Source organism: Octodon degus, unplaced genomic scaffold (assembly GCF_000260255.1).
Source record: "Octodon degus isolate 3935 unplaced genomic scaffold, OctDeg1.0 scaffold00126, whole genome shotgun sequence".
Taxonomy (NCBI): domain Eukaryota; kingdom Metazoa; phylum Chordata; class Mammalia; order Rodentia; family Octodontidae; genus Octodon; species Octodon degus.
The window spans coordinates 1,338,442-1,356,809 of NW_004524702.1; the positions used below are offsets into that span (position 1 = coordinate 1,338,442).

The following is an 18,368-nucleotide window of genomic DNA, read 5'->3' on the forward strand; positions in this document are numbered from 1 at the left end:
TGGGTTTCCTTCATATGTTTCTGCATTTGATTCTTTACTACAGATGTTACTAATTCAGGGATTTCTTTTTTTATTTCCAGTCTGAGTTCCTCTATACCTTTCTGCAGCTGTTTATTTCAGAAACCGTTAATTCATTGATTTCAGCTGTGTGATTCCCAATTTGTTCTGTTGGTGTCCTCTGCACTTGTTATGAGTGGGCTTGAGTTCTGAGATTGCATTTTGCTCCTTCTCATTGTCATTCTGTGTAGCACTGTCTTCTGACCTTTGTTGTAGATGTTTGGTGCCGTTATCGCCTTAGTACCTACTGAAGTTCAGGTTCAGACCTACAAAGTTTGGATTTATCCAGCTGTACCTGGCTTGGGTCTGGCTGCTGTGCTCAGCTCCTTCCTGCTGCTGCCCTTGGGGGTGAACCTGTTGTGCCCCTCTAGCAAGATGTTCTGCTCCTGGACTAGCTGGGTGGTTCTGTCCCCTACACTCTCTGCAGGAATTGCAGCTGCAGGGTTTCACCCTAGGCTTATATGCCAGGCCTGAGCTGAGTCGGGAGGGGACAAGGTGGAGTAGGAGGGAGAGGCAGCTCTCCCACACACTCACCAGGCCTGCGCCAGGACTGGATCTGGGGGTTCCCGGAATGCAGCAGAAATTCCTACTCGGCAGATGGGGTGGGGGAGGTGCTGCAGAGTAGTGGGGGGTGTTCCAAGGGGGTGGAAGAAGGTCTCACCCACACTGCGCCTGGGCTGGGACCAGTAGGTCCCACCAGCACAGGGTAGCCGGAAGCTCTCCCACACACTCACTGGGCCTGGGCTAGGACTCTAGCTTCCTTTTTTTTCATTCATTCATTCATTCATACAGGGTCTCACTACACAGCTCAGACTCGTAGAGATTCTCTTGTCTCAGCTTCTCCAGTCCTGGCATGACAGGTATGCACCACCTGGTATGACAGTTTCAGTGGCTGGCTAGGGCTTAGGGGGCAGGCACAACATATGGTACCAGGGATCAAACCCAGGTCCTAATGCTTGCCAGGCAGGTCCTTAGGCCACCGAGCTATGTCTCCAGTCCCTAGCTTCCATTTTTAAAAAATCAAGAATCGAATTCAGACTCTCATGCCTGCCAGGCTGGCACTGTGCTGTTGAGCTATATCCTCGGCCCCTACAGTTTTCTTTATATATTGGGTTATCTTTGTCCTCTAAGTCTTTTTTGTTTGAGCTTTTAAATTTTTCCTCATTTCCAATCCAATAGCCCTGTCCAGGGTGAACATTCCTACTCCAAAAATCTGAAACCTGAAACGCTTCAACATCAGAAACTCTGAGCGCCCACATAACATTGCTCACGCAACAGGCTGCAGGTGAAATACTGCAGGAAATCACTCTGTGTGAACACACAATGCATGTGAAGCAGAAGTGAACCTCATGTGCAGAACTGGGTCCCTTGCCAGGTTAGCATGTGACATAATGAAAACATCCCAAATTCCCAAAGGATCGAATCCACTTCTGGTCTCAAGCCCTTTAGATACATGTACTTAACCCACAATACCAAGGGACTGTGGTGTGTATTTCGGGGGTCCCTTTATGAAACTGTCTTCCTGTCTTCCTTTAGCTCCCTGACCTATATTACCTCTCTTGTATCTTCTGATAGAGGCCATGTCTATTTTTAAGCTCTTTTCCTTTTGATTTCTGAAGCTCTTTCGTACCTTTGTTAATCTGCTTCAGCTCTTCTTAAATACTAGGTGACTGTTTTCAGATGCTTGGGTGCCGCAGCTTTTCCAGTGAGCTTCCACTGCCCAGAAGGATGGCAGTTGACATCACTCTTTCTATGCCCTCTCACACCGTTTATGGGCTCAACCACAGCCCTTCTATGTGCTGTTTAAATAACATTGATTTCTCTGTACTTGTAGGAAGAAGGTTCTGGTGCAAGAGTCAAAGAGAAGCCAAGGTTTCCTGGGAGCGTGAGGCACTGGGCTGCTCTGATTCCTCCTCTCCTGTGACACACAGAGTGTTGAGGACACTGCAGAACAGCGGGGTGCTCTTATCAGGTGGGCACTTGTGGGGCGGGCAGCAGGAGGAGAAAGAATATTTGCTTACATGTTTTAAATGGAAAGTCAAACAGGTCCCTCAATAGAAAAGCTCACATTCAATGAACACAAGGGAGAAAAGATAGATCCAAACCTATCCGAATTGTTTTTTTCTTAAATTAACATTGGAATAACATTACTGTTTCAAATGACTATAAGATAAACACCAAGAAATTTAAATCCTTCGAAATTCAAAGGAAAATGATACCTAAATTTATCACACTGGTGATTGAATGAGGCAAAGAATTATCTAAGAGAATCTTAAACACTATAACTTGATGTCTGCTTGGAAATGCCCTAAATACAAAATGAGTCATGAGCCAGGCATGGTGATACACCTGTAATCCCAGCTCTCAGGAGCCTGAGGCAAGAGGATCCCTGCAAGATCAAGACCAGCCTGGGCTACAACGTGAGCTCAAAGCCATCCTGAACTGCATAGTGAGACCCTGTCTCAAAAAGATTTAAAATATAAATTGTAAAAGTTGTGCTGAAAAATAATGTGCCTAACACTGCTATTACTATTTAGAATCTATTTTATAAAAATATAAATATTCTAAAACAAGTAAATTTCTATTACTGTCATTAGAAACCAGCATTTTGACAAAACATTGGAATTAGAAACACCACCCTGAGTGGCTAAGGTATCTTTACACACTGAGCTCTGCAGGTACTGCCTAGCTCTGTCCACTGCAGAGGCTTGACCTCCAGCTCAGCAGCAACAGCAGCTCCGCCTGCCATGGCCATACCCACAGCAGCCCACAGGGAGAGCCAGGCTGCCCTGGGAGGAGAGGAGGGGTCCAGACCCCGGGAAGAACGTGGATGAGAAAGTCTGAGAAGGCTGTGAACAGCAGTAGCCCCGATGCAAAGGCGAGAGGATGCAGGAGGAAGCCCGTGCAGACTCCATGGAAGGAGTGAGATCAGTGCGGACAGAAGGAAAGATGCCACGATCTTAAAGGTCTTGAGTTCACAGACACTACAAGACTCATTTTTGCTAAACTTCTAGGAAACCAACTTGGTATTCTGCATACCAGTAAGTAAACGAACAAAGCATTTATTCTGCATTCACTTGCATCAGCTGTGCATCTGTGTAGCCCAACAGCTGACGAGACGTTTTCCTACAGTGGAACCCTAATTAATGACCAGAGGCAGAAGAGGAGGATGTGATAACAATACACGTAACCATCCCCAAACAGTGTCTAAGCGGTTACCACTGATGACTGCTAAAACCACTGCATGAGAAGCCGGAGGGACATCTATAATCCACACACAGACTGAAGTTTCGGGAAGCCACTGCCTGTTAACATCAATAGAGGGAAACAGAAGCAGTCCCCATGTGGCTCTGGGCTGCAGGGCCACACAACACTGGCCACAGCAAGTACTCTGCGCCTGTCCCAAAACTCGAATCAAACCTGTAAAGGAACCAATCTGCGAAAAATATAGGAATCACAAGGCATGTTCAAGGACAGCCCATGTTCTATTGCTCGCCAGATTCGGTCAGCAAGCAGCAGAAGGGGAAAAGTCTACAGAACCAACTGTTTCCTCGATAAATTCATTCCAGGGGTGGGAGGCGATGCAAGAGAAACCCCGAAAGAGACCAGTCCACCTGAAGTCGAAATGTGGCTGGATCTTGATCAAACAAATAATCCATAAAAATAATCCATGATAGAGTCAAGAAAATGAATTCTGACAAGCTATGGCAGAGAACATACTAAGAATTCCTTAGATTTTAGTGTTCAACGGCACTGTGCAGACACTGGCTTCTGAAGCACCCTCATCTACCACAGACGCAGTGAAGCGAGTATGCAGCCTGTCGGGGATTGCTTCACAGCGCTGCAGGAGAAAGGGGCGTGTGTCCGTGAAATACAAACGAAGAGCGTGCAAATGGAATAGAGCTGCCGCCTACCTGAGACCACTGACACCGGGCACTGTGTGCGGGCAACGGTATTATCCGCTCAATTCCCTCTAGGTCGGAAACTTCCCAGGCAGCACGCCCTCCTCAGTAAGCAGGCTGCTGGTCTCACGCAGCCCTCCCACGGCCACCTCCTCTTCTTCATTAGCTTCTCATTTTTTCTATCTTTGTTTTTGCAGGTTAAGGTACTGAACGTCTTTGTAGGAATTCTTGAGCACATCTAAGGTCTGACAGTGAGCTTTGCAAGACATCCACTCAACTCTATGTCAGAAACAGAAATCTCCTTTAGATTCCGCTCTGCTCCTCCTCAGATCTCCTAGTCCTAACAACAGTCACCTTTCACTCCTGTCCTCCCGACGTCAGAAGACAAAGAGGGATCAACCGGGATCATTTCTGGACCAAAACCTAGAGCAGAGCCTCACCTTTGAACAGCCTAAAAATAACTTACTGTGCTTCATCAAATTTAAAAAAGGAAAATATGAAAAGAAAATCATAATTCACCATGAAACCTCTACATATCTTGACTGAAAATTTTAAAGATGGAAAAGTAAACTGAATGAACTGTAACCACAGATTTAAGAAAGCTGTAAACCAAATATTTTTTATATATGTGAAAGATATATATTCAGAGTACGATGTTTTAGTACTTTTTACTGGCACTGTAGCTATTTGTCGATATATATAAAATCAGTGTTAAATATAAACTACATAGAAAAAGGACTTTTTGAACAATGAGACTAACCTAGCAATTTCACTTGGAAGTTCACCCTGAAAACATAACTAAGACTATCCACAACAAGGACTTGGCCATAAGAATGACTCCCCTGGGCCTGATGGAGCTTCCCAAGCGAGCACTCAGGCGCTACTGGAATGAGCTGTGGACTGTCCCCTGATGGGCTCATGGGATTGCTAACTGCTAAAATGACACCGAGGAGTGACAGTGACACATCCCTGACACGTCACTGAAGGAGAGAAACGCGGGCTAGCAAACAGCATGCATCCAATTTCTGTGTGGCAGCAGGAAAAGGGTGTGAGAGTGCCTGGATACTGCAAACACAAACCTGACAGAGAGCGTAAGCATTTGAGGCGAGTACTTTACCTCAGCCCCCCGCACGGCATATTCTAAATATGCTAAACTGTCCATGCTAAATACGTCTACTTTAAATTTTTGAAAAGTTATAAATTTAACCTAGTAAGATACATTAAAATAGGGGTTTGATCCCTGGGCCTGCTGTGCCAGCCCTGCCCCTGGGGCACCCTGAGACAGCAATTGAGACTGGGCGTGGTGGCACATGCCTGTAATCCAGCTCTTAGGAGGCTGCAAACAGGCGGATCACTATGAGTCTGATCTAGTAGTGAGACCCTGAACACCCTGGAAACCGTTCCCTAAAATACAAAATAAATAAATATATATACAGTCTAAAAGGCTATGTTACCTTTTAGACACAGTGGAGCTTGGTTCACAGACTTAATTCTTCCCACGATTCTGGTCACAGAACTCATTCCATGGTTCTGATACACTTGCCACACAGTTGCAACCAGAATCATGGAGAGAATTAAGTTCGTGAACCGAAGAACTACTGTATGATAGTCAGCAAAACTTGCAACGGCCTCAAACGGTATCTCCCCAAAAACACAGTAAGAAATGTGAGCTCCCAAAGCCCTCAGCCCCAAGTCCTCCTGACTGGGTGTGCATGGAAACAGCCTAAAAGAACTAGAAAAATACAAGTAGGGGCAAAAGTAAACTAGTGGGAGGGAAGCACTTACAGGGCAAATCGCAGTGAGTAAAACTCACTCTTAAGAGTATAGGTTTTCTTCCTGGAAGCCTCCTGTCCAGGCACCGCAGCAGGAAACCGTGAAGAGGTGCGATGCCCTTCTCATCCAGGGTGCACCCAATAGGTGCCACGGCCCCAGCAGATGCTGGGAAGGGGACGGTACCAGGCCTACAGCACTGTGCTTCTGCACACCTATCCATCATGAGCAGCAGGGGGCACAGCTGTGTCTGCGCCCAGGTCCCCTCCTCTGGCTCCAAGCACTGGAAGGAATCTGTGCCTTAGCAGGAACCAAGTTCCCCAAACACGCAGTATAGGCCAACACTTCTCCCTGTCACCCACACTTCTCTTCCTCAGGTGAAAACAAAGCAACAGGCCATGTGCGACAGCACAGCTCAAGTGACCCAGGCCTTCTTGGATCTCCCCATGCCCTTCCCTCCTGCGCATCGCACGCCCAGCTCTGCAGGCTTTCTGGATCCTCCACACACCTCAGGGAGGCAGAACCCCAGAGCACCTGCCAGGTCCACGGGGTACAAGCTCCTTCCACCACTGAAGGCCCAATGTGCCTTCCAATGGGCTCCCCAACTCCTCAACCCCCTTGAGGTGTAGTGTTCACCCACCAGGTGCACACCTAGCAGTCACCCCCGACCTACCTACCCAGAATAACTCATTCCCCATCAGAGTTTCCAACCAGCACTTACCCCTGCCAATCACTGCAGTGAGTCCCCACACTGAACCCAGCAGTCAGGGACAGTCACAGGCCCTGGCATCTGGCCCATGGTAAATGTGCAATAAATGGCAAGTTTCTAATTAATAAAGAGTAGAACTCTGCACTTTAAATGAAAGTTTGCTGTTTATCACTAGACTGTCACTGACATATTTTCAAAGCTGCAAGTCAGGAGAGAAAAGACATAGTTCATACTCTACCAAGCATGGGGCTCAAGTCCTGGACACGGGTGAAAGACCCACACGGCAGCCTGTAAGGGAGAGAACATGGGACAGCGGGCCACAGGCCTGAGCACGTGGGCAGCACTGGCTGGTGAGGCCACTTGCCCTTGTGGAAAACTGGGTTGTACAGACTGCAGGACCCTGGAAACATTGAAAAGGGCACACACGCACACATGCACATATGCATGCACACACACATACACACGTGTGCACACATGGGAAACCAGCCCCAAGGAAGGAGCAGCACAGTAAGGCAGAAAACCTTTGGACAACAGCTAATGTGCCACTCCAGCCAAACACCACAAGAAGACCACCTTGCTGCATGCACGCCCAGCTCTATCAGCAAAAGTAGGGCACCAGGACCCCAACCTGGCTGGACCATGGTCAGCACTGGGACCTCCTCTGCCCAGCAGCCATAGGTCTTCTCACTGAGAGGCAGTGCCAGGGCAGGTCAGGCCGGGCTGTGCCGACCACCCTACATACAGCAAGCACAAGCCTCTCCTCCCTCTGCCCTCTGCCCCATCACAAAGCCCAGCATCCAGGCCCTCGAAGGTGGACAGAGAAGCAGGATGCCCTCTGGGAGGCTCTGACAAGCCTGACCTCCCCCTCCCAGCAGCCTGAGAGGCCTCCCACTGGCGCAGGTCTGAGCACCCTGCCAGGGTGCTGGACCTCCACAGGCCTTGCCCTCTCCCACTGCTGGTCCAGAGAGAACAAAGCCTAGGGCCGGCTCAGGCCCACCGGAAACAGTCCAAGCTTTGGGCCTATAGGCTCATGAGGTGCTAGAGGGGTCTTCCCAGAACTGAGCATCCCTGAACCAGTACTTATAAGTACATAAAGTGGCCAACTTCATGTGTTTTCTATCACAATTTTTTTAAAAAAGACTTTTAAAAAATACCAGTATCAATCAAAAGCAAAAGCTTACCTAGCATCCCCTACACCTAATGATTTATTCATTCCTTTCTTTAAGATACATGAAATAGTAGTTACACACTATACAACAACTAAATTCATAGGAACGCATCTTATTTTATTGACTTTGGAAATATTTGAGGTTTAATCCACAATTATGCTGAGGGTTTAAAAACCAACACTGATAAAATTCTCTTACCACAATTTATGCAGTAAAACTACTCAAGTGCTATTTTTCTAATGCGAGAATAAATTGGAAAATTTAATAGCAAAAGCTAGACACACAGATCACTGAAGAAACACTTTCTCTCGGGCACAAGCGTCTCAGTAGACTCTAAGTCAGAACACAGCGCGAGCAGGAAGTGGTCTGCTCCCTCTTGGGAGCCGCGGGCTAAGCCAGTTGTGTAAATGTGAGCTTCCAGCAAATTATGAAATCTTCCCTCTTCATAGAAAGCAAAACTCAACATACTGCCTTTAATGCAGAAGAATCTCCGAAAGTGCTGTATGTACCTGGTCCCATTCTGCCCTCCAAGCAGAGTTAGAGCTATCCTTTCTCACTATGTTCCGTGAATCTCTGGGCAGAGTGCCCAGACAGAGCTCAGTGGCTGAGTGCACACCCGGGATCTGCAAGGTCCTGGGTTCAGCCCCAGCCCCACCCAAAACAACACGATGCAAGGAGCGAGTGTGCGCCCCCGGCTGGGAGAGGCTTGCGGGCTGATTTCACGAGTGCCTCGCTGCACCCTTCTTATTGTGTATCAACGGCTGGGAAGAGCCGCACCTCTGAAAATTCATCTGAGTAACTGCTTTCCAAACGTGGGTGCAGCCAAGTCTGCTTTCTGCACCTGCTGACACTTTGCCTAACACTTACACAGAGACCTCACAGGTGCAGCAGCCCAATGTGGGCCCGGGTGGCACTGCCGATGCTGCCCCTGCCAGGTGCCCTCCTCCACCCAGGGCTGCAACGTAACAGCCACAAGCCAGGCCACCCATCAGAAAGTGCCTCTAATGGGGCTCTGGCTTGGCAAAGTATGAGAAAGGAAAGGGATGAAACAGCAGAGGAAGCCGAGACAGGTTGAGAAAGAGATAGGCAGGCCCTAACCCGTTCGCTTCCGCTACTAACATGGGACGGGCAGGCAGAGCCCATGCCACTGGGCTTCTGCATTCACCGCGTAGATTGGCAAGATCTTCAGCAGGGTGACCTGGGGTTCAGGGCTTTCTGAAGCTCACGCAGGCTCCCTGGGATGGCAGGGAGACCAGCGACAGCTCCAGCACAGGGAGAGGAACCCACCTTCTCCTGGGCCAGTCTCTGGAGGTGAATCCCGCAGGACAGCAGTGTGGCAAACAGGGTCAGAAGGTACTGCTGCACCCTGCAGACAGAGGCAGCCAGGGCATGGGTCGCAGCCGGAAGTCCCACCTTCTCAATCACACTCTGGAAGGCAGCAGGACACTGGCGGGAGACTCGACAGAGGGCCTGCGGGACAGGGACAAGGAGCACAGATGTGTCAGACAGCCTGCAGGGACCGGCTGTCCCTGGGGGCCCGCTGCTCTGGGGACCAACCCTTCAGCTCTTCCTCTGGCACAGGAGGTGGTCATGAAACTTAAGAGATAAATATAAACATTAAATTGATAACTAATTCACAAGTCTACATAGAAAATGAAGTAACTAAAAACATTATCAAACACCTTTATGCAGACACTGAGCTAAGTACAGAAAACATGTTCAGAAAATCAACACTGAACACTGCTTGCTGTGTGAGGGGCACCCAGTAACTGAGGGCTCATTTCATGCTCTTGCCAGCACGCAAGAGAAACAGGCTCGCCAGCCCCATTTTCCTGGGAAGACCAAGGCCTGCCGCGTGGGAGCTGCACACCCCCGGAGCAGAGCGCACAAGCAGCCCGGCCGGCACACAGAGGGAGCGCACGCCGGCCACCCCCACACTCAGAGGCTTTGCTCATAACTGATGTCACCTAAGTGCCTCCCCCTTGATCCATATCTTAAACAGGTCTGTACCCTTGACTAATAAGGAAAAGACCAAATACAAGAGGATCCACTAGACATGTGTTGAGAGGAAAGAGTAAGAAGGGAAGAAAAGTTCTTAAAACTTTGAAAAGTACTTCTATGTTCCTGAAAACTTCTATCTCTAAGAGTACAGTGTCTTGCAAACTTATTCCTGTTGATAACATAAGGAAAGTAAGTGCTGATCAGTATAAAACCAAATCTCCATAACAAGGAGACTGTAAATGCTTCTACTGGTTGCTAAACACGGCTCCCTCGCCCTGCGCAAATGCTAAAGCGACTTCTGGCAGGGTCACAGGGCTCCCAGGACACCCTGCTCCGTGGGTTTTTGGGGAGCTTTAAAGACTTTTTGCTTTGGGAGTATTTGCCCTATTTTTGCATATCTATGATTTATCTCTAAAAAGTATCCTATTTTTAATTTTAAACCGTGCACTTTTTACAGTTAGTAATTAACTGCACGTGTGAGATGTAGCACATGGGGGTGAGGCCTGAAGCACACAACAAGGACAGGTCTACAAGCCAGGACACCCAGGCAGTCGGCGTGTGCGTCCCACCAGCCCCCTGGAGGGAAGGTCCCCAGCGTGCGTGTGATTAGCTTGCGGCCATCTTTCTACTTATGGTCCCCTTTTCAATGGTTGAGGCCCTCTTACACCCCAGCCCACTTCTCCTTAGCAGAGGGCCAGCACTGTCCAGCCATCCTGGAGTGCCCTCGGCACAGAGCAGCAGACACCAACCACCAGCACCCGGGACTTGCTTCCCGCCTACGAGCCCCCGCAAGGAGAAGCAGCTCCTGATTTTTAGGGTTCCAAGTTTACTGCAGCCCCTTCCTGCTGGGCAGGGACGGCAGGGAGCAAGAGTCCAACTCTGCCTTTCTCAGCAGGCAGTGGCCCAGAGGTTCCTGGAAGGTCCCGCGTCTGCCTTGTTTTGCAGTGCTACCTGGAAGAGGCTGCTCTGGAGCTGGGAAGAGACAGCGGGCTCTAACCCAAGGATCAACCGTGGCAGACCGCAAGGCAAGAGCAGCTCTGAGTCTGCACTGCACCTCTCACGAGTTTATGCTGGAGGCACAAAAGCTGCATCGGTTTTAGGAGCACACGCAGACAGGCTGCCCTTCCAGGGTTAGAAGGTCTGGCCTCCCTGGTTTTGTAGAGCCACTGTGGCTGGGTAAGCTCTGTCAGCTGTCACAAACAAGGGAAGCACACGCAGACTCAGTGCACACAGGCCTGCTTCCTTTGCAAATCACAGACACGGGGACACAGGGCTGGCTGTTTAGCAACCACTGACCCCGTCCGGGTCTCCATCACGCCCAGTCAGTTAGGGGGTGAGGTGGGCTGAGATGCAGAGCCACGTGTCCCGAGTCAGCGCACCCATCCAGTGGGGAGCCACAAAGCAGCTACCCGTACTTCCTACGTATACCAGGGCTCCAGCAAGGACAGATGACAGGGACAGGGAGGCACAGGCTGGGAAGCCGCACCAGGCTCAAGTCCCTTCAGGGCCATTGTGCTGAGCTGGCCCACACCCCAGTACTGGGACCAGCCGCTCCCGGGAGGGTTGCGGCCAGCTGCTGTGTGGCCTGTGCCAACACTCCCCCAGCAGGGTAGGAAGCAGTTTGCCCCTTCTGTTCATACACTGGGCACAGGTCACCTTTTCAACCTTTCACTTGGGCACTGACGGAAAAGAAAACCAAGCGGCAAGACCAGGAAATCAAAATTCTTAAAATGCACTTTTGAAGAAAACCTGCAGCTTCAGAACACAAGCCCGGTGTGTTTACTTCCTTCTTCCCAACAGCCAACCTGGGCAGCTCGCTCTCAGCCGCACACGGTCTGCCTGTCCCCTCTCACCTTCACCTTCCTCCCAGCCAGAAAGCAGCAGCAGTGCAGACATTTCCCAACACCACCTCCAGGCCCTGCAGGTGGCTGCACTCCAACCCGGTGGACATCGAGCCCTCAGCGAGGCCCCGTCCCACCTGCATGGCGCCTTGTTTCCCAGAGCGCTGCTGGTGTGGACACATCCTGTCTCCTCCTCATTCCTCTTTCCCTGATGCATCCTGGAAATTCTTTTTCCATGACAGGAGTCAGTGAGCCTGTGTACTTATTTTAAAGGGGGCTAAGTTCCTTATTTCTGCCTTGAGGACCCCCAGATCCAGCCTATGACAGGACCCACTTGCCCAACGTTGGGCATCCAAAACCTGGCAGTTGTCCATGAGTTTGTGCAGGGATCCACCCATTCATCCTTCTGCATGTGATCACAGTGATCCCGTAGGTCTCAGGAAGATTCCTGTCCATGTGCTCCATCTGCCCGCAGAGAGCGAGGGGGGAGGGAGAAGGAAGACCCAGACTCCTCAGGTCTGGAAGTGTGTGCAGGCATTTGGGAGGGGACGTCCACACATCTGTCCACAGAAGCCAGGACACTGAGCCGTGTACGTAGGGATCTGGTGACAAGCATGGTGGAAGGTCTGACTGGCTTTGTCTGCACGACATAACATGGGCTACAGCAACCCATCCCCTAATTTTCTACTGTGAATCTGTACTTTAGCATAATAGTAGCTGGCCATGCCTTTCAGTAGCTGTGCCTGGGAATACAGGAAGCAGTCTTCATGTTTATTCACTTGGATACAGAACGGCCAGGTGTGTGCATGTGTGCAAAAGTGTCACACTGGGAGTTTTACTGACATAATGCTCCATCTAACAGGTTGTGTGTATGTTTATCTGAGCATCACAGGGGGTAAAATACACCCACACCACTCTTCTGTTTTTTAAACAAGTATCTTACCATAAATGGAACGTGGGTGTGATGCACAGCAGCTGTGCCTGGGGAAAACAAAAAGCCATATGTGTGTTCACCTGTTTGGCAGACGAACAGCAAGGTGTACACAGGAGCCTCGGAGCAGGAACAGGCAAGTACTGCCCTTGAATGCTCACTGCAGGTCCTAGGTTCCACAAGCTCAAAACCAGAGGACCCATGAAGAGATTTATTCAAAACAGGACAGACTCGTGGATCACTTCTGGGGTCCCTTTGAAGCACAGCTCGAGGCCTTTCAGGGGTCACAAGCACAGGCCATGGAATTGCCCCTCCTGTCCAGGGCTTCAGGCAGGTGTGTCCACCTATGAGTTGTGGCTGCTCCCTTGCGGCCCAGGCCTGGAGAACAGGACAGAGAAGGGACAGCCTGTTCCCGGCTGGCTCAAAAGGAAGAGGCAGCTGTACGCATCTTCACTGGGACCACATGTCTGGTTCCAGAGGAGTTCCCTCCTCTCCGTTGGGCCTGTGCCAAGGAAATGACGCATTAACCCAGGGGGCCCCTCAGATCTCAGCAAGAGGTCCTCAGCAAGGAAGTGGCTTGGTCCTGACTTCTGAGGAGTATTCTTGTAATTTTCAGGACAATGGGTAAGAGGGTGGTCCAGGGAAGTTTTGGCTCCTTAGTCAGCTTACCCAGGCGATCTCTTAGAATTTCATTTGTCCTCTCTGGGGGGACTGGGCCTCCAGCTGGTCTGTGAATGACACTGTATGTCTAGGGCTATAGAGATTCCCTCTTCTGCCACCACGGTCTTTAATGCTGCGCCACTGTCACTCCAGTTCCCCAAGGCAACCACAACCAAGGACAGCTTTAGGAACCTAGGCTCAGGCTACCTCAGTTGCCACTTGGGTTCTGCAAGACAAGGACTCCAGCGGACCCTGGAAAGCTCCCCGTACCAGGTGGAACTGGAGAACTGGGCTGCGGTGAGCAGTCTGCCTGCGCTTCTCCTGCCTAGGCTCCTGCTCTGTAGAGGCCAAAAAGGGCCTGTCCACAGACCAAGGGGCTGCTGCTTGGGCAGACTGCACGTTCCCCAACTATCTGTGCAACTGCTGGTCTGAGCCCTTCCCGGAAACAGGCGACTAGCACGTCATCTCCAGCTCTGGCTTGGAATCCACCGAGGGTCGAAGGGCTCCTCAGCGGAGGGACGCGGAGGCCTGGGTTGTGGGGTGCCAGCCCCATGCTCTCTGTTGTGATGATCCCTGCAGTTGCTGCCCCCCTCAAGAAGGCATACAGCCCTGAGGAGGGGACCAATCTCCTGATGGTGGCAGATGGGCCACCTGGAGGCTGCAGGGAAGCTTTTCCTTATTACAGTCACACAGGCTTGGAGGACAAGGGAAGCACGTGCAGGCTCAGTGCACACAGGCCTGCTTCCTTTGCTAAGTTCCAGCACCCGGTCATGGCCACGAACTTAGCCCACGGGTGCTGGTCCCTGCCAGCAGTGTGGGTGCACACAGTGCAGAAGAAAGCACCCTGTGAGTGGAGGACTAAGAGCCATCCGCAGTGCTTGGGTGGGTGTCACAGTGCAGGGGACCCCGACTCAGGAGCTCAACGTGCCCCAGGGCCGGCAGTGACTCAGGCTGTCAGCTGAAGGCTCGGTGCCGCCGTGCAGCCTTCAGAGTCTCTCTCTGCACACAGGCAGGATGTCGTAATGTTCCTCCCGGACTCTTTAAGGTTAAACCTGTATCTGAGTCCACCCGAAAGCCCAAGTGGCTGGCACTAGGGTCACAACTCAAGACTTTGGTCACAGGTTAAAACTAAAATTCCGGACATAACCAAAGGTGTACGTATGTCAGGCCAGTTGTAACCTGAGGACCCACTGTACAGTGTCAGGGTTGGGTACTGTGGGCAATAAGGGGTGGCAGCTTGAGGCTACGCACTGATGCCCCAAGATAACACTGTTGCAAGGACAATTCCAAGGTGGTAACAGCGCTGTGTTTTATTTGTCTTTCTGAGATAGGGTCTTGCTATGTAGTTCTGGCTGGCCTTGAGCTCACTTTGTAGCCCAGGCTGGTCTCAAACTCGCTAGGATCCTCCTGCCTCAGCCTTCCGAGTGCTGGGACTATAAATGTGCGGCACCACATCCAGCTGGCCCTGTGCTTTGGGGTGTTCCCTGCCTGACATGGCTGCTCTGGGCCTCTGGCCTTAATGGGTACTGTCTCTGAGGTGGAGACGAGGCAGCATCTCCAGAGTTTTGCTGAAGAGGCATTAATTCCCCCTCCCATTCGGTCTGAACTTGCAGTTACTGCAGCTTGTGGAGCAGGAGGACAAGACTTGGACCCAAAGCAGCTAAAACAGTTGTTTTTAGTCTCTTCCCAACGTCAAGCTCTCAGACATCAAAAGAGCAGATAAAAATTTTCCCAGCCACATCTTGGGACTAATATGGAAGAACTGCTTCCTAGGCCTCCGTGGCCGCGCGCCTTGAGGGGAACACAAAGCCAGCCTAACGGCAGAGCCGAGAGGCCAGCCAGGAGGCTGTGAGTGCTAGCAATCTGCCCTCCACCAGTGCCGATGGGGTGGCGGGCACCTTAGATCTAGGCCCCATGCCCCTCAGGCCGTTGGGTCATTGTACCCTGGCCTCCTCATCCCAGGGAAAGCTTTCGGCAGCATGTTTTAGATCAGCCACTACATGGGGCCTCTGGTGCAAGGTTCAGATTTTCTAGCTTGTGTTTTTTGTGTCGGGGGAGTGCCTGGATAAGAAACTTACCCTTTAGGATTACCTGACTCACCAAGACACAGCTGAGACACTGGTATTTTTTGGAGCCTCTCTGAGTCTTTTCAAGAAGTCAGTAGGCCTTTCTCTGTCACCCCGTATCCTTGGGAGCTTTGGGTAATTGACATGCTTAACCCTGGGTCTTCAAAGGCCTCCAAGATACACACAACAAAGTGACCACATCTCAAATCCTTTGTCCCTAGGATCCCAGCAGGGAGTCTCAGTCTACCCGCACACCACGTTCCCAGGCAGCAGTGCAAGGTGCTGTGTGCCCTTCACATATATCCAGCAGGGGCAAGGGGCAGAGTGGAGGCCCTGGGACACCCTCACAGGGCAGCTGTGGCGCGAGCCACCTCGGTAAGCTCTTAACAAGCCTGTCAGGGTGCTCAGAAAGCTTCACAAACCTTTCCATCCGGATGGGATCCCTACTCTAGAGGTCCCCTGCTTCCTTATCTGAAGGGGAAATAAAGTGGGGACAGACGGCCTTAGGAGGTCAGCCAGGCAGGAAGGGGGAGGGGGCTGGAGCCCACCCTGGCTTCCTCTTCCTGGCACTGTAGTCATGGAATCTCACTGTCTTCCACTCCAAGGCCCCTCTAGGCACCTCCCAGTTTTTTTTTTTTTTTTGTTTTTTTTTTTTTTTTTTTTTTTTTTTTTTGGCGGAACTGGGGATTGAACTCAGATCCTTGCGTTTGCCAGTCAAGCGCTTATCCTACTGAGCCATCTCCCCGGTCCCAACCTCCCAGTTCTTGCTGAGGGCAGGGCAGGTGTGTTGGGCACGTCTGAGAGACCCCATCCTCTCCAGGGACACAGAAAGCCTAGACAGGAGGGCAGTCTCTTGTGGCTCTAGGCTGTAAAAGACGTGCCAGCGCCGCCGGCCTCGTTGACTGCCTTTCCCACCTCCAGAGGACCAGCTCCTGAGGCCTGCGTGCAGCAGGGGATGAGGCACATCCCCTTTGGGGACTGAGGCTCCAAAGGGAAGGGTGGAGGGAGGAGGCAGTCGCACAGGAGCCAGCTCCCACCACCTGCAGCCACCCTCACCATGGGTCCAGTCAGGGCTGGGGTGCACAGCGGAAGGGCTCTAACCTTGGGGCCTCTGGGTAGCTCTGTTGGTGCGCTCTTCAGAAGGGTCTGTGTCCCCCATGAGACCCCTGCAGCTAACCAGGAAGTCCTGGAGGAGGAGCAGGTCTCACAGGCCGAGAAGACCTGAGACCCTACTGCATCTGCTCCACCCAAAACGACGCGCCCTGGGGTCCTCGCTCGCGCCCCACCCACCCTGCACGCACCCCCCCAGCCTGCACGCATGGGCGCCCCTGCCCACCGCTGGGCACGCTTTCTGGCAGCTGCCCCCGGACTAGCAGTGCCGTGGTCGGGCGCAGACTTCTGCAATTCTAGCAGCATGCGGCTGCTGAGTGGGGGCGTGTGGTGGGTAGGCATTCAGGGAGCAGGGTTTTCCTCCTTGGTACTGCGAGAACTGAAAATACCCCCACATCCCCGCCACACAGGAGACTGGCAAGAAAGGACGGCGCACCCGCAGTAACTCTAAAGAGCGGGAGGAAGGGCAGGTGCGCCACCTGCAGCTTCCGCTGTGTTTGTGCTTGCCTTTACGAAAGACAGATGCACAGAAGAAAAGCTCTGTGAATCTGGGCTACAGGGATCTCATGGAGAGAGAGAATCAAGACAATGGGGACAGCAGTGGCTGGTGACGAGGACAGTAAAGAACACCAGGCTCCTTGGGTCGGAGCAGACCCCGAGAGACCAGCAGCAGCGGGCGAGGCAGCCACAGGGCTGGACGTCTGGGGCCTGAACGGTGCAGGGGTGCACTGGAGTGCAGGCCCCAGCTGGAAAAGGCAGGCAGCGCTGTGAAGGTCCCTCTGCCACCAGCGTCCTCCATGGGCATCTCCAAGTCACTCTGAACCATGATGTCACGGCGTCCTACATGGCACGACTGGAGCTCCCTGACTGCCCCAGCACTTTCCAGCCCCTGTTAGGAGAGCCGGACTCACCGCTCTCGCTGCTTATTCCAAGAACTCTGACTCCAACTCTACATACAGTGAAATGCACTCTCTCTTGGGCATGCACAACAGTGTCCCCAAACACCCGCCCGGCCATACCGAGACTGCCGTGATCCTGAGGGCGTCCACAGTGGAGTGTCTGAACAGGAACCACAGAGCAGCCCCAATCTCCCCGGAGATGAAGCCCTGCGCCTGCATGGAGACGGTGGTGCACACGTTTTCAATAATCTTCGCCGCCATGTGATTCACAACACGCTCTTCCTAGAGCAAAGAACAGAAAGACTGGAGGTACTGCCCCGCACGAGACGCACACGCACAGCCGGTCCTCACAAGCAGCATGCGGAATGCTTGGGCATCAGACCAGCAGCACCTGTCCCTCTCAGTGGCAAGTGTCCTGGGGTGTGGCAACTCTGAGGCTATTACGATACCATTAAGCATAATGATGTGGCTATTCTTTATCAACGTAACAGAATATAGGTCTCCACATATTCTAGCAAGCCTGCAGCATATAATTATCTGTATATTTTAATAAAGATCGGTGCAGCTGTGGTGGCACACACCTGTAATCCTAGCCTGGAGAGGCTGAGATAGGACGCCCACAAGTCTCAGGACAGCCTGAGCAGCTCAGGGAGATGCCATCTCAAACTTTAAAAAGTAAATAAAAGGCCCAGGGATGTAGCCTAGCAGTCCCTGGGCTCAAGCCCCCCATACTGAAGATAAATGCTACAATAATTTAAGTAACGTAAGTATAGCACAAAGTCAGAGGATGTCCTTAAAGCTGTAAGGGACAGGCAGCACAATGGCACCCCCACGTGGGGGGTGCCCAGGACCCATCAGCCAGCAGAAACACTGCAGGAGCCGAGCCGGAGGCCCAAGAAGCTGCTGCCCCCCCCCACCGGGGACCAGAAGGCGCCCCGGAGCACCCGCACCCTCACGGTGCTGAGACACGGGCCTCCACAGCCTCAGATGTCTTCAGGGTGCGTAAGTAAGTCTAAGGAAACATTCAAAATGCTTAAAAGACCACAAGAAAAGGTCAATGCCCAATGGTACAAAAGTCAGGGTCGTCGGATATCTAATTTGTTAAGTGTGCAAAGCAGGAGAATAGGATTCTTGAGAAACTTCAGTCAGCAGAAGCACCAGCCCACTTAGCCCACTTAGCAGGACGTTACAACATAGCCATTTTTACCAGGGAGGGGAGGGGGGAGGAGGAGGAGAGAGGAGGGGCCAAGGGA

General features: G+C 51.7%; 1 protein-coding gene across 9 annotated transcripts in view; it reads right to left on the reverse strand.

Moving 5' to 3' along the window:
* Window positions 1-18,368, reverse strand: part of Ulk4 (unc-51 like kinase 4) — a 380,871-nt gene that overhangs the window by 284,408 nt on the left and 78,095 nt on the right. For 7 of the 9 annotated variants that reach the window (XM_023700793.1, XM_023700792.1, XM_023700794.1 and 4 more), the window contains exons 19-20: window positions 17,236-17,397; window positions 8,895-9,077 (exon numbers count right to left, since the gene is read on the reverse strand). The exons of 1 other annotated variant lie outside the window; for it this stretch is intronic. In XM_023700793.1, the coding sequence (XP_023556561.1) occupies window positions 8,895-9,077; window positions 17,236-17,397 (345 nt within the window). The remainder of the gene's footprint in view (window positions 1-8,894; window positions 9,078-17,235; window positions 17,398-18,368) is intronic. One more of the 9 variants, XM_023700795.1, reaches the window with a different exon arrangement.